This window comes from Salvelinus sp. IW2-2015, linkage group LG4q.1:29 (genome assembly GCF_002910315.2).
Source record: "Salvelinus sp. IW2-2015 linkage group LG4q.1:29, ASM291031v2, whole genome shotgun sequence".
Lineage (NCBI taxonomy): Eukaryota > Metazoa > Chordata > Actinopteri > Salmoniformes > Salmonidae > Salvelinus > Salvelinus sp. IW2-2015.
In genome coordinates, this window is record NC_036842.1 from 82,943,736 (window position 1) to 82,960,436 (window position 16,701).

Genomic DNA, 16,701 nt, shown 5'->3' on the forward strand with positions numbered 1-16,701 from the left:
ATTTTTTGTGGATAACTAAGTACCTTATTGTGATTGTTTTCAATTAAAGAAACCGCTTCTTAGCAAAGAGCTATTTCTCAAGCAATAAGTTTTGCTGAGAGTGGTCTGTGTTGGAAGGGAAAAACTGAAAACTGTTCTTGGCAGAGGTTTGGAACTCTTATTGGTCTAACTAATTTGCCGCCTGGTGATGACACCAGGCAGGCCAAAATGCCATCCCAACAAAAACAGGCCAAAATGTCAGGCGGTCTTTCTTAACAGCTCTTACACTAAAAGGGTATTATCATTTTCACAGTATTATTCCAACCTATATAAAACACAGAAATCACATTTGACTGCACTGGGCCTTTAAGTGGTCAACAGCTACTGTGGTGATGGTCAGCAGCTGCTGGATGTCAAGGTATCTAGCAGTGGGGACATACCTTTATTGAATGCAAGGTTCTCTAATAATTCTCAATGTAGGAAAATGTGTCCTGTCCTCCAAAGCCAGATTCCTTAATCTTAAGGCTGTAACATATTCCTCATTAATTCAAATGATTTAAAACCAGTAACTATGTTATATTGCTCTTTTAATATTCAAATATGACCTAAAATCCTTGTGTGCGGATGTTACTAACTGGCTTCCATCAGCTCAGTTTGTCTTTCCAGGCGTTTCTCCTCACCACCACATTAGCAATGCAGTCCTGTTATCTCTGACTGACTGAATTTCTGCCACTGGATGGCAACATGATAAAAATATCCCAGCGTTGCACCAATAGGCTCAATGGAGGAAATCTGTGAAATAAATTAATTGAATTGCTTCCGTTACACGCAATTCCCTGAATGATTCACTCACCCACCTTCGGATTCATGTTCAGAATGCTTCTGATAGTATGAGAGTGACATTTGAACATTGTAAATATGGATACAATTTATTCATTAGCGTCAATAACATACTGCATCAAATTCTGTTTATAGCTCAAAGTCTTCTGGAAAGAGATACAAAACAAACTTTTAATAAAAAATATTTAACTGCTGACACAATTAATATTTCACTGCTGATACAATACACACACCATATATTTAGCATAAAGTATTTTTTACATGATACTATTTAAAGATTTGATAACATTTTCAAATGGGGTTATCCAACAAGGAAAACCAATGTGTACTGTAGTGTAAAAACATCCAAACACAAACAGGTTTTCAATAGAAATCCCTGGTAGGATAATGCAGGAAAATAGCCATTGAAAAATGCTGAATTATCCTGTGGTGAAGGTCAATGGAAGAATGTCCAGCAGCAAGCTAGGGAGGGCACCTACAGGTATACTTTGAAATGACCTGTCCCAGTCCCAACATGGAGGTCTCGGCTCCAATAAGTCCCACAGTGCCATGGTTCCTGATGATGCCACTGCACATCAATTCAGGGTTTTGACATAATTCTGTGGGCCTTAGCCCAAGAGTTCCAACAGCCCTGCTATGCCTCGTTCCTCTTGGGCCGTCATCACAAGGGCCAGGGTAAGTCACTAAAGTCCACGGGGCCCCCAAGGCCTGCGTCAGCCTCCAGGAGACTCATTATCACAGCCATGGCTGCCTCATCGTTACTGGGGCTGCTGGAGCCTGGCTCGTCCATGATGTCAATGCTGAGATGAGAGTTGTCACCTACAGGGGTGGTGAGGGAAAACGCTGTAGTCAGTTACATGACTGGTTTTTGATACTGTACAGGTTAGATTTTTACCTGCACAAATACTACACATCTACTTGAATGGGGAGGATTCAGTGTTTGTAATATTAGTGTTTGGAACATTTGTTGAAAATGGTGGGCATGGTTACTTACTCATAATGGACTGGTTGGAGTATGGGTATCCAATGGAGTCAGGTCCTCCTGGTAGCGTTCCTGCCGACGGAAGGTCTGGTGTCCCACCATTTTGAATCTGCAAGAACAAATAGGTCAGTGGTGGTCTAGATAGAAGACCAGCTTTCAGCCACAGGACAGATGCCTGACTTCAAGTACTCAACAGACAATACTGGATCAGCACAACATCCAATCAGCGATGCGAGCAAAGTATCAATTTCTTGTGCCAGACAGTTCTATTGGAGGTTCTTATTGTGAGTCTCCCTTAGACTCACCCTCTTGCCCCCTGGAGAGCAGTCTGGAGGGGGGGTGCTGATGTTCAGGGGGCTGGAGCCACAGCTAGAGGGTGTTGAGCCTCTGGTCCTGGTAGAGAGAAGAACAGACAATACCATTACACCAGGGTTCTGTGAGACAATAATCTAAAACACCTTCAGCTCCAGGTAATTCATCACAGCTGACGTAGCCTAACTGAACAGATTCATTTGCAAGCCTGTACATTTTTGATGAAGGGTGTATCGAAACCTGAGAGCAGGGGGACGAGTAGAGAAAAGTTATAACCGAACGAGAGGCTTTATGGTCTCTGTGTTGTTTTAAAATGGTTCTGCAACTATTAACAAGGCGTCATCCATTTTCTGCCTAAACTCTCTCCATCTCTCACCTCTGAATCTCCATCACCTCCTCTGCGATCATACGGCCGATCTTGCCGGCACCTGCCCGTGTTCCACCAGGGATGCCTGGCACCGTCTGAATAGCCCGTCTCCCTCCACCTGCAATCACACACATGACAATCACACTGCCTGCTCCTGGACTGACTGAGAACATTGCATTTTCACATTTGGTCCAATGCTCCTATACCGAGTCTTGTTGTGAGATCTCAACAGATGCTTTAGAATTTTGAAACACAGATACACTACATTATCAAAAAGAAAGCTATTCGTTATAGTTGTATGTTGGTGTACAGAGAGAATCAGCTGACATCTCAGATCTTGTTCCAAGGAAGTAAATAAAGCATAAGCATGCTTTCTTTTACAACATTCAATGTCACCTTCTGACGTCAGCACACTGTCCATAGAGGCTGTGGGGGAAGCAGCAGACTGAGGATAGGGGTCTGCACCGTCTAGCATACTGCATCTAGAGAAGCATTCAGACAGCAACATCAGGACCAGTGTTTCAAGTACTAAAACAGTACATCCACTGAATAAACACTACCAGTTAGCTCTACAACAATCAATGAAGCACCACTTCAAATATGTACAGTATTCCTTCCCATGTAAACATCATAGCTAGGATAGAGAGAGAAGGGCCACTTACGAGACCACTGTGTTTGTGGAGACAATGTACTCCACCTCTTTGGTCCAGGGATTCATGAAACTAAACCAGCAGCTTCTCAGCGTGATGAAGGAGCCATCTTTAATCTTGAACTTGTAACAGTTTGTGTTGATCTTTTCTCTCATCTGCAGCACTGTGAAACAAGATACCCAGGATGCAAGTTCAGAAAACAAAATGTGGTGACTAAATATAGTAAGATGTAAATCACAAAGAAATGTGTCGTGCCGGACAGTTGATCCCATACCTTGTCTGTGACATTCTGCCAGGTGGCCAATATCATCCTGATGAAAATACTCGTAGAAGGAGGTGCCTAGAAGCTCCTGGGGTAAGTACGCAAGAATGGCTGTGGCCCTGAATAGAGAAGATAGATAAGAAACTCTGTGCTTTTCTAATTGTTTTTGACAAGTCTTTAAAAATGGCACCGGAGCGTTTTCTATGAACATGAATCAGTTCACTGACATTTTTATGAAAGTTTGATTACCCTTCATCATGAGTAATAATGGCTTGTGAGGTGTCAAGCTGTTAGCAGGAGATTAATTCATCAAATATAGTGAGTCTGAACCTCCCTTGACAAGCCCATGTAGGTAGGCTGGTGTAGATGGGCTATTTTGGGTGAACGGTGGTTGAAGATGAGAATTTACATATGATTTGTTGCCTCTTCAAGTATTAGTTTAAACCATACTTCTAAAATGTGTGTTTCATTGGCCAACTTGATGAATGACTAGCACACATATAATCATAAACCAAAAATGTCATAGTAAAATTAAGGCATACTCTTCATCATCGTACCTCTGGTCAACAAAGACGAACTTCCCGTCGATGGCATGGCGGGAGACGTATTCAGTGGGTTTGACGCGGATGTCCTCATGTGAGGGCTGGGGGATGATGTGGGGGTGCAGCCGGCCGATGGCCACCAGGCAGCTGAGGTTACAGCCCTCGTTGTCGGGCTCGTTGTCATCGTCTAAACCCATCTTGGTGGGCGGCCAGCTCTTCAGGTAGCCAGTACTGTGGATCGTGCAGAAGCTCTTGCGGTCGGCTGAAGGTAAAAAATAACCACTATAAAAAATATTCCCTCCCACACAATGGTAAGTTATCCATCGGTTTACATCGGTGGGCCATGACTTAAGGTCAAGTGTTAAATGACAGATTTAATGAGAAAACCACCAGCAAACAAGTAATACTAGCCTGTATCTGAATCAACGGTCAATCAAGGAGAGAATGTTTTCCTAGATAAAATATTAATTAGCACTAGAATATTCAGCGAGAGCCCAACTGGAGATTTGCATTCTGTTTTGCATGACCTACGCAGCTTTCCTTACWCAATGGTTTTAAATCGCAGCACATCAATATTTCTTGGCTGCACTACGRCCTTTTTTTCTCTTCCTATTGTGTTATTGACTATGTTTGTTTATTCCATGTGTAACTTTGTGTTGTTGTTTGTGTCGCACTGCTTTGCTTTATCTTGGCCAGGTCGCAGTTGTAAATGAGAACTTGTTCTCAACTAGCCTACCTGGTTAAATAAAGGTGAAATAAAAAATAATMATATTTAAGTTCAACAATAAGCATATTGTTTATTAGCCATTTGGTACACAGTAGCATACATCCTGTGCTCTCATTGTAATGCTAGCATGATGCTAATGATCTGTGATGCCAGGTTTCTGAGTAAACAAAGTAAAGATAGCAGGGAAGGAGGCCTAGATCTTGAGATAGGAACCTTTCTTTTTTGAGCAGGTGGAGGGGAAGTCCTTGTCCTCCGTTTTGACGTAGGGCCGGTTACATTTCATCCGGCAGAAGAAAGAACGTCTGGCTCCGGAGCACAGTCTAGACGGCCCAGGGGTAATGTCAGTCTTCACTGGCAGGCCAGCTGAGGGAGAACAATCAAATCGTATAAGACCACTGCTGAACATTGTGGGCTAATCATCCACAATAGCTTTAGAAATAACTTGCATACAATGTTAAAAGCATTCTACTCTTATAAGGTACTCGTACATGGTCTATACATTTACGGTGCACCATAAATCATGCTGTTTACACACATAATATAGCAGGTAAACTGCCAGTATTTTGGCAACTGGCATCAAATCAAATCACATTGTATTGGTCACATACACATATTTAGAAGATGTTATTGCGGGTGTAGCGAAATGCTTGTGTTCCTAGCGCCAACAGTGCAGTAGTATGTAACAGTGCAGTAGTATCTAAAAACAATTCACAATATTATTTACATAAGGCATAAAGCAGTATTTACATTCAGTATCTACTAAGACATGAAGCATTAATAATGTATTTAAGACTCCCCCCCAGGAGGGAGTTTACTTTTGGCGTCGATGAGTCGCTCCCGGGGTGCTGTATCCGATGACGACAGTTGCTCCTTGACTTTGGCGATGTCTTTAGGATGCAGGTAATCAAAAAGACTCTGGCCAATTAGGTCGTTCTGGGGAGAGAGGGATTGACTGGAAATGAACATTTGTGAGCTCAGATATGGTCTGACATAGTACAACTGAAAATATAGTATAACAGTAGGACATTGGACAGGAATGTAGACATACCTGGCTATAGTTGAGGATCTTGTAAACAGACTCAGAGACGAAGAGGATCTTCCCACGATCGCATCCGACGACAAACAGAAAGCCATCAGCAGCCTAAAATAATGAGGTTTGTGTCATCAGGCTTACCCAGAGAGCAACTTAGCAGAAAGGAGTTAGGAGTTTTTTATTTTTTTATTTCACCTTTATTTAACCAGGTAGGCAAATTGAGAACACGTTCTCATTTACAATTGCGACCTGGCCAAGATAAAGCAAAGCAGTTCGACACATACAACAACACATAGTTACACATGGAGTAAAACAAACATACAGTCAATAATACAGTGAAAAATAAGTCTATATACAATGTGAGCAAGTGAGGTGAGATAAGGGAGGTGAAGGCAAACAATATGTTATTAAATAAAAAAATATAAAAAGGCCATGGTGGCGAAGTAAATACAATATAGCAAGTAAAAAAAACACTGGAATGGTTGGTTTGCAGTGGAAGAAAGTGTAAAGTAGAGATAGAAATAATGGGGTGCAAAGGAGCAAAATAAATAAATAAATACAGTAGGTAAAGAGGTAGTTGTTTGGGCTAAATTATAGATGGGCTATGTACAGGTGCAGTAATCTATGAGCTGCTCTGACAGCTGGTGCTAAAGCTAGTGAGGGAGATAGTGTTTCCAGTTTCAGAGATTTTTGTAGTTCGTTCCAGTCATTGGCAGCAAGAGACTGGAAGGAAGGCGGCCAAAGGAAGAATTGGTTTTGGGGGTGACCAGAGAGATATACCTGCTGGAGCGCGTGCTACAGGTAGGTGCTGCTATGGTGACCAGCGAGCTGAGATAAGGGGGGACTTTACCTAGCAGGGTCTTGTAGATGACCTGGAGCCAGTGGGTTTGGCGACGAGTATGAAGCGAGGGCCAGCCAACGAGAGTGTACAGGTCGCAGTGGTGGGTAGTATATGGGGCTTTGGTGACAAAACGGATGGCACTGTGATAGACTGCATCCAATTTAATGAGTAGGGTTTTGGAGGCTATTTTGTAAATGACATCACCGAAGTCGAGGATTGGTAGGATGGTCAGTTTTACAAGGGTATGTTTGGCAGCATGAGTGAAGGATGCTTTGTTGCGGAATAGGAAGCCAATTCTAGATTTAACTTTGGATTGTCTGGAAGGAGTCTGGAAGGAGAGTTTACAGTCTAACCAGACACYTAGGTATTTGTAGTTGTCCACATATTCTAAGTCAGAGCCGTCCAGAGTAGTGATGTTGGACAGGCGGGCAGGTGCAGGCAGCGATCGGTTGAAGAGCATGCATTTAGTTTTACTTGTATTTAAGAGCAATTGGAGGCCACGGAAGGAGAGTTGTATGGCATTGAAGCTCGCCTGGAGGGTTGTTAACACAGTGTCAAAAGAAGGGCCAGAAGTATACAGAATGTCGTCTGCGTAGAGGTGGATCAGAGAATCACCAGCAGCAAGAGCGACATCATTGATGTATACAGAGAAGAGAGTCGGTCCAAGAATTGAACCCTGTGGCACCCCCATAGAGACTGCCAGAGGCCCGGACAACAGACCCTCCGATTTGACACACTGAACTCGATCAGAGAAGTAGTTGGTGAACCAGGCGAGTGCTTGAACCTACCCTCAATATTAAGTGTTTCAATTCATCATCGGACAGGAAAGACGGCTTGTAGTTCGCCTCTGTGTATGGGTTCGCTGCGCCTGTACAGAAACAGAAAAAGTGGTATTTTAATTATTTAATGATCAAGTTACAATCTCTATGATGTCCAATGATAATTTGCCTGCAGTCGCTTTGTCTGTATCTCACCTCGTAATGTCTTCATATGCTGGACAGCCATGCGTAGGACTGTGAGTTTGTCCAGCTTGCGGGACATAGCGTTGCAAGTAGGCACTAGCGCCGCCAGCTCGTCTATAAAGCTGTTCATCTTGTCTCTGCGCCTCTTCTCAATCTGACTGTGTGCCTCCCTATTGGCAGAGTAGCATGAAGCAAACTGTTAGAACAACTCCCAGTACTTCTGTTACACAGTACAATCTATAGACTATATAAAGTGCCTATTCATCGATGGGACACAAGGATTTCTCTGTCTAATTAAAAAGGAGCATTTAATTCACCCTGGAAAGAGAKATTAGAATATATTTTATCCTGGAGTTTAACCACGTGCCAGGTCAGTGGAAACACTATGCATATTCATTGCCGACAGAGACTTTTAAGTGAAACATTAGGAATCGGGAATGAGTCTGGGTACCTGGCATTTTTGATCCGCCCCTGATGATCACCACAATCCCTGGAAGAAGGGAAAAAAGGAGAGACGTTTTAGTAGAAAACGTTTCACTTCGCCACTGTTCCACACAGGTTATGTAATGGTACATACACTGAGTGGATTGTACAAAACATTAGGAACACCTGCTTTTTCCATGACATAATGACCAGGTGAAAGCTATGATCCCTTATTGATGTCACTTGTTAAATCCACTTCAAATCAGTGTAGATGAAGGGGAGGAGACAGGTTAAAGAAGGATTTTTAAGCCTCGAGACAATTGACACATGGATTGTGTGTGTGCCATTCAGAAGGGGAATGGGCCAGACAAAAGATTTAAGTGCCTTTGAACAGGGTACAGTATGGTAGTAGGTACAAAGTGCACCGGTTTGAGTGTGTCAAGGACTGCAAAGCTGCTGGGTTTTTCATGCTCAACAGTTTCCTGTGTGTATCAAGAATGGTCCACCACCCAAAGGACATCCAGCCAAAGACAACTGTGGGAAGCATTGGAGTCAACATGGGCCAGCATCCCTGTGGAACGCTTGACACCTCTCTCGAGTGGCGCAGCTGTCTAAGGCACTGCATCTCAGTGCTAGAGGCTTCACAACAGACCCTGGTTCGATCCCAGGCTGTATGACAACCGGCCGTGATCGGGAGTCCCAAAGGGTGGCGCACAATTGGCCCAGCATCATCTGGGTTAAGGGAGGGTTTGACCGGGGTAAAATAAGAATTTGTTCTTAACTGACTTGCCTAGTTAAATAAACATTTAAAAACCTTGTAGAGTCCCTGACCCGACAAACTGAGGCTGTTCTGAGAGTAAAAGGAGATGCAACTCAATATTAGGAAGGTGTTTCTAATGTTTTGTACACAGTGTATATAACCCTCCACAATGTTACCATTGTCTCACCATGCAAATCTTATGAAAATAGATTTAACACCTACTCAATTTTGCAGTGAAACCACTATCTTAACCCAACATCTGTCTCCCCTGTACAATTTATAACCAATAACATGGCAAAACTAAGCTTTTCTTTATACTGTAATTCATGCTTTTTGCTGCCAAAACTCTTACCTAAGCTTATCCTTGTCTGTATCCATACTGCTCTCGCTGTGGAAGATAATCAGATGCCATTAGTTTTACTGAACCACATTAGATTACGAATAATGTTTAACAGTTTCCTACTATCCATTTGCACTACACTATTCAGTGTCCCCCCTCAAAAAAAGAAGGTAAGCCTAACAGACAAAGGTAAAATATTAGACACTGTTTCATACTTACTCGAAAGAAAATCCATCAATTCTGTAAAGAAACAAAATAACGCATAAATCATTCTGTTGTCAGATGACTGTGGATCAGTAACAGATGGCAGGAAAATTACTGTGTAGACTTACAAATGAGTCAATATAGCACAATACCATTTTTTTAAAGGTTATTAATGGATGTGCAAATTTCCCCATAACTATCTATGGCTAGCAAAGTCGGAGCRTTAATTACTACATCTTCAATGTAGAACTCAGTGAACCCATCATCTTCAGCACTGACTGGTGGGAGACTAAGGTGACTGAGTGCAAGGCCACAATGATTTGACGATGGTTACGGTAGGTGCTTACTGGTAGTCGGAGGTGCTGCCCTTCCTCTTGCGGGTGTAGTCCATGCCTTGGGTGTTGATGGAGCTGCTGATCAGCTCGGTGGAGCTGGGGGACATGAACTCATTCATCGTAGAGGTAATGTCCATTCTTTGGTCTGCCATTAGATAATCTGAAACAGAAACATGAATTAGAGCTAGACTGTAAATCTCAAGCTGTACAGTTTACTTTGTACTTTGACCTATTTGGAGAAAGGATCATTCAAATGTATTCAGGAAAAATTCCTGAGAAAGCAAGGCACAAAATGAGTCTTACTCACCACAAATGTTCATTACAGCTTCTGGAATTTCCTTCCATCCATTTGCAATTGCTCTGCTCTGGAGGGGAAAATGTATTACGTTCATTTAAAATCAGAACACTGAATCTTTGGACATTTAATTTCTTCACAAAAACACAATTAAGTCAAGTTTGTTCTCCTTGTGAGAATCATGACAGAGTGGGAATTTCACACTGTGCACTTGCCCCACCCACATGATTATGGGGTCTGCTAGAGACTAGACTGGTTGCCAGGATACCTCAGGGAAAACATGCCATTTCGGACATGTCTGGATTACTAATTGATCTTGAAGGAATAGGAATGGACAGGAAGGACAATTGTCTCACTGCATCAAAAAAATGCAGTGTCGCCTCATTATCAAACAGGGGCCTTAAAAATGGGTCATACTGCGTCAAATGCACATCATACCATACCTCGCCCAACTGGCATTTTTCAATACATCAGTGGCACTTACGCAACTCTACCATCAAAGTGCTAAGTCAGTAAAGAGCAGACAGAAGCCCAGCCACAGGCCAGGGTTATAGATGGGTTTAATGACAACGTCACGAAAATGCTGTGCACGCATCAATGAGGCAGAAGTCTATGAGTTGTGATTCTGGATCGCCAAGTAGCTACCAACAATGACAAGAAACCTCTATGTGGGGTATTGCAAGTGACTCGATTCAGCTAATTTCATCTTGTTCTTGATACCATGTCTTGTTTTGAGGTGTTTTGACTGATTTCATGTCAATGCTAATATGGCAAATATTCACTAGCTAGCTAACAAACTAATGACATATTTGAGAGACAACAAATGCTTATTATGCAAACGTATTTATGTTTCAATCAACATTGGATATTAAATATAGTTTACATGTTGTGAAAAATCTAAGCCAACCCTGTCTGTTTTGCCACAGCTGCGCACGCATCGGTTTTGTTGCTAAAACAACCAATCCGTCTATTAGCCTACCTATATACATACTAGGCTGCCTCATGTCAAGTTCAAGTGTATCTTAAGGACAGTGTGCAATCTTCTCATCCCTGTCAGTCAGGTTATCTAAGTAAGAATGAGTCTTGTTGGGCAGTGAGTTCCAAGCCTCTTATATTGAGTAGGGTGTCCAATCAAAAACACATCTTTTGACCAATGGGTAAAATAGTGTTAAATGTGTAGATAGCTAATCCTCAAAGAAAACCAATGGTCCAAACTTCATGTCTATCATAATCCTTTCAAAAGTAACTGGAATTTTTACCCTTGTAGGATGGCCAAAATTAGGGTGACTAAATCAATGGAGTCCAGAGGAAAAGAGTGGTAAAAGATAAGGAAAAATGCACAGCATTGTGTTAGCTAGGCTGGACGCTGTGCGAGAATGAAGGCTACCCGACAGGCTCATTCCCATTTGGACTCGTCATCTTTCTTTTCGAATCCCCAGGACATTAAACAGAGGTAAGATAGCTTTCAATTGAGACGTAGTATTTTCATATTTCAGTATACGCTTTTCATTAGGGATGTGCATCTTTCCCTTGCAAGACAATTCGATACGCATCTGGATACATGGGCTCCAATACGTTTTAGTTTGAAACGACTCGGCAATTCGGTTTGATTAGAGAACGAATTGATGCACTAACATTTGTTGCATAAACATTTGTTGCATAAACACTAGGGCCGAGTCATCTGTTCTTTCCACCAATCAATTTGTTAATGCAAACGGCTGTGCAACCACCAGGGTCAAGATATCCTGTGGGCGTGCCACAGGGTTGGATAATAGGACCTTTGTTATTCCTAATCTATATCAATGACCTTGCTGCTGTGTTTTCCCATTCTCTTTGCTGATGATACCAATTAAATTTTATCACACAATAATTTTCATTCACTAATTAATGAAGCCATCTCAGGCATGGCCAAATTTTCTGAATGGTTCCAGATATCTTTAAAATGTAAAAAAAATCATATATTATCCTACTTTATTGTATTCACTAAAAAAAGCAAAAGTCAATTGGTTGGAATGAAATGGAACAAGTCACATCCACCAGATTCCTCAGAGTTCTAATTRATGAAAAGTTATCCTGAAAAAAAACATGTTTTGTCTGCAGCAAAGTGATATTAAATCGGTTGGTATTATCAGAAAGATTAGTGGTTTGGTTCATCAGGCTTACTTCCTAACTCTATACTATAGCTTAATATACCCAAAATACAAAATACATTTGCAAGACTAGCCAACTCCTCATATTACCTATCTCCATTTGCACCTTTGTTTAGCCTTTTCTCAATAGGGGGGCGCCATTTCGACTTTGTAAAAAAACGTTCCCAAATTAAACTGCCTCGTACTCAATTCTTGTTCGTACAATATGCATATTATTATTACTATTGGATAGAAAACACTCTCTAGTTTCTAAAACCGTTTGAATTATATCTGTGAGTAAAACAGAACTCATTTTGCAGCAAACTTCCTGGCAGGAAGTGAGAAATCTGAAATCGGGCACTCTGTTCCAGGGTCAGTTTATTAATTTGCATGTAATCTATGGGTCGACATGCACTGCATACGCCTTCCCCTAGATGTCAGTAAGCAGTGAGAATTGGATGGGGTGTCTAGGTAGATCTGAGGCCGTACAAAAGCTCTTGGAACCGGGTGTGCAGTCTTTTCAACGTTCGTCATGGACGCAAGACAGACCTCAGGATTGCATTCTGAAAAGCTCTCGTTATAGGCGTAGATATATCCGGCTCTGATTTTATTCGATATAGGTGTTAAAAACATCATAATGTAGTTTTTTAAACCGAGTTATATCAGTTTATATCAGTATATTGCAATTTTCTGTATTTTATTTGTGCTGCGTTATGATGAGTTGGACACGTCTTCGCCACATGGCTAATGTTTTTTGCTGCTAATTCCAAAGTTGAAGACGACAATCTACAACCGAAGCAACGATTATTCTGGACAAAGGACAACTTGCACAAGATTCTGATGGAAGCTCATTCAAATAGTAAGAACTATTTATGATGTTAATTCGTTGTTCTGTTGAAAAATGTTAAACTACTATTTCGCCATTAATTTCGGTGCGGTTTCCGCTTTTAACGCACGCGTATGTCGTAAGTAACGTTACTTTTAAAAATCTAAACAACAGCGGTTGCATTAAGAACAATGTTCTTTCATTGCTGTCCAACCTGTAGGTTTGAGTCAAGTTATGATTAGTTATTGATAGATTAGTGCCTCTCCCAAGGATTTCTCCCGACATTTTGCTACTATTCATATTGTTAATAACCAACGATTTGCGCTAAATATGCACATTTTCGAACAAACCATATATGTATGTCTGTTAATTTGATGTTATAGACTGTCATCTGAAGAAGTTTGAGAAGGTTAGTGAATAATTTTTATATCTTTTGCTGGTTTATTCTTTATCGCTACTGTTGGCTTGAATCAATGCGGCTGTGTGGTAGGCTATTGTAGTAAGCTAATATAATGCCTATATTGTGTTTCGCTGTAAAACACTTAAAATCTGAAATATTGGCTGGATTCACAAGATCTTTGTCTTTCATTTGCTGTACACTGTGTATTTTTCATAAATGTTTTATGATGAGTATTAGTTAATTCACGTTGCTCTATGTAGTTATTCTAGTTGCTTTGGTGAGAGTGTGATGGTGGCTGCAATGTAAAAACTATGATTATAACTGAAATATGCACCATTTTCGAAAAAACATATGCTATACAAATAAATATGTTATCAGACTGTCATCTGATGAAGTTGTTTCTTGGTTAGTGACTATTTATATCTTTATTTGGTCGAATTTGTGATAGCTACCTATGCAGTAAAAAAATGGTGGGAAAAAAAAGTTGAGTCTTTTGCTATCGTGGTTAGCTAATAGAAATACATTGTGTCTTCCCTGTAAAACATTTTAAAAATCAGAAATGATGGCTGGATTCACAAGATGTGTATCTTTCATCTGGTGTCTTGGACTTGTGATTTCATGATATTTAGATGCTAGTATTTACTTGTGGCGCTATGCTAGGCTATGCTAGTCAGCTTTTTTACTGCTGAGGGTGCTCCCGGATCCGGGATGAGTACCAAGTAAAAGTTAAGAAACTCAATATCTTGTCTATTTCCGACATTAACGTACACCAATTATGCACTTTGAACTACAAATACATCCCAGACAGTTTACCTAAACCCTTCAATGGATTCTTCCAGATTAATTCTGAAATCTATTTATATAATACAAGACACTGCAATAACCCTCACCCTCCCCACTGCCGAACCTCAAATAGAGAATTCTCTATCAGATACAGAGGTACCATACTCTGGAATTCTTATCTTCACATTGCCAAATCATCATCATCATCATCCCTCAATAACTTCAAGTGAAAACTGGGGCTCAGCCTGATGAACCAAACTATTCAGTAATCTCCTCCATATAGCCTAACTCTCTCAGTTTTTTTTGTGTGATTACTGATAAATGAATTCATACATTTATAATTAGTAGGTTGTGTTATTTGTTTTAACAGTTGTTGTTTTTTTACTTGTATCTATATTGCTGTTTATCACTTGTTTTCTTTGGTGCAAATACATTAAAAAACAAAACACAATTTCWGCCATTTGACTGAAAAGTTGTTACTGAAATCCCTAATTTGTTTAGTAAAAAAAATGCCTTATTCCCTCAACCCTACCCTTGCGCTCTTTATGTGACACCTGAACACATTGCATGCAAGAGGCCAATAGGACCTAGGCCAATAGCATATCATAATCAAATCAATAAATTGGTTATAACAAAACTCTGAACACGTAAAACATGTGACAGCAAAATGGATGCAGAGGATGTGACAAATAAACTCGAAATGGAGAAATGTTTACTGGTTGCTCAGGAGGTAAAGGTGAAGTCAGATGCGTGGAATAAATTTGACTAGTGGAAAAAACTGAAGATCAAGAAAAAGGAGCAAGCGCTGCGTGCATATTGTGTGTGCCAAACAGGTTCTATTATTTATAATGTGTATGTACATTTTTTACAATATAATTTTTACCAGAGAGTCTGTTGTAACTTCTTATTTTTTTGTAAAGCCTTTATTACAGCAAAGACTAAAAACAGTCGCATTCATTCATTAATGCAATTTTCCGAAATAGAACGATTTAGGGCTATTTATTGTTTAAACTGGTCGCTTTGTTATTTTAAAACTAAAATGCTTAAATTGCATTTCAAATCATGAATGACTCGTATGCTGTGTAATGACATGAACTAATGATAGATACAGTAGCCTATAGAAGTATTTAGGGTTGCAAAGGGTCGGAAACTTTCCGGTACATTTCCAGAATTTTTCCGGAAATTTTCAATGGGAAGTTAAGCCCGGGAATTTTGATTAAATTCATWAAAAAAAAGTTAGCTTATAACAGTGAACCTTTTTTGTGGGATACACATAAGGCAATTCTAGGTCTTGTGGCATACTTTGTTTAAACTATCCCCAATTCAATGGAATTGCAACCCTCTGCATGCACAGTGCATTTTTCCATTACATGCGCAGTGCACTCTTCCATCACATGTACAGCTGATTCTCAAGATCTTGCACACTAATGAGATGCTATTGAGCCCACACTACTACACTGTGTGAACCAAGGACTACATGTTTTCTGGTAAGTTTTGATTACAATACTGGGTGGGGTGAATATATTTTATATGACTTACATTATTTTTTGTTAACTAGTAAATAGTAGCCTACAGCAGTGTGTTTAAATCATTTATACACTTGTTAACAATTTCTGCTAGTTTGTTTTAGCTTGCTTGAGCCTGCTAACTGAGGAGTGTTAATTCACCTGTTCCCATACATGTTTCATTTTAAAACATTTATCTTACAAAAGGAGTTGTTTAATCTAACTGCTTAACTATTTATCTGTACATGGAATTGTATTTGTTTTTTTAAACTCATTTTTTCCTAATCATTACAGGAAAATGCCACAGTCACTATCTGATGTGTGGGGACATATAACTGCAGCTACTATAGAAGGAAAAGCTGTGTACATTTGCAAATACTGTGCCAAATCATGTGAAGAATGCAACAAAGATGCAGAATTATCTGGCCAAGTGCATAACGTTCCCTCAGCACTCACAACAAGCAACCTCTGACAAAAGTCCCTCTACTTCTATTCGAGGTGAAAATTATTAATCAGACACCTTATCGATAGGAACAGCTCAAGGTCCTCCTAGAATCAGAAGTTTTTTTGACTCAATGGAGGAACGTAGTCAGAGAAATGCTGATGAATGTCTTGCTCGAGCTGTGTATGCAGCTGGTTCATCTCTGATGCTTCCAAGTATTGGACAAGGTTTCTGAATGTTCTTCACCCAGCATACACCCCTCCAACCAGACATACTTTATCTACTAATTTGCTGGATGCAGAGTTCAACAGAGTTCAAGTGAAGGTCAAGCAAATTATAGAGAAAGCAGACTGTATTGCAATCAACTCTGATGGGTGGTCGAACGTTCGTGGGCAAGGAATAATTAACTATATCATCTCCACTCCTCAACCAGTATTCTACAAGAGCACAGACACAAGGGACAACAGACACACTGGTCTCTACATTGCAGATGAGCTGAAGGCAGTCATCAGTGACCTTGGACCACAGAAGGTATTTGCACTGGTGACAGACAACGCTGCGAACATGAAGGCTTCTTGGTCTAAAGTGGAGGAGTCCTACCCTCACATCACACCCATTGGCTGTGCTGCTCATGCATTGAATCTGCTCCTCAAGGACATCATGGCACTGAAAACAATGGATACACTCTACAAGAGAGCCAAGGAAATGGTTAGGTATGTGAAGGGTCATCAAGTTATAGCAGCAATCTACCTCACCAAGCAA

The 16,701-nt window shown here is 40.5% G+C and overlaps 1 protein-coding gene across 7 annotated transcripts in view; it reads right to left on the reverse strand.

Moving 5' to 3' along the window:
* Nucleotides 1-887: 887 nt before the first annotated feature.
* LOC111962640 (basic helix-loop-helix ARNT-like protein 1) overlaps nt 888-16,701 on the reverse strand; it is a 31,715-nt gene continuing 15,901 nt past the window's right edge. For 5 of the 7 annotated variants that reach the window (XM_023985885.2, XM_070443199.1, XM_023985887.2 and 2 more), the window contains 18 exons: nt 9,867-9,924; nt 9,572-9,719; nt 9,240-9,260; nt 9,033-9,068; nt 7,949-7,987; nt 7,510-7,667; nt 7,324-7,403; nt 5,710-5,802; nt 5,477-5,594; nt 4,875-5,024; nt 3,950-4,196; nt 3,405-3,511; nt 3,143-3,293; nt 2,877-2,962; nt 2,490-2,598; nt 2,107-2,194; nt 1,814-1,910; nt 888-1,638 (listed from right to left, as the gene is read on the reverse strand). In XM_023985885.2, the coding sequence (XP_023841653.1) occupies nt 1,481-1,638; nt 1,814-1,910; nt 2,107-2,194; nt 2,490-2,598; nt 2,877-2,962; nt 3,143-3,293; nt 3,405-3,511; nt 3,950-4,196; nt 4,875-5,024; nt 5,477-5,594; nt 5,710-5,802; nt 7,324-7,403; nt 7,510-7,667; nt 7,949-7,987; nt 9,033-9,068; nt 9,240-9,260; nt 9,572-9,719; nt 9,867-9,879 (1,899 nt within the window). In that variant the 5' untranslated portion in view covers nt 9,880-9,924 and the 3' untranslated portion in view covers nt 888-1,480. The other 2 variants (XM_070443200.1, XM_070443201.1) reach the window with 2 other exon arrangements.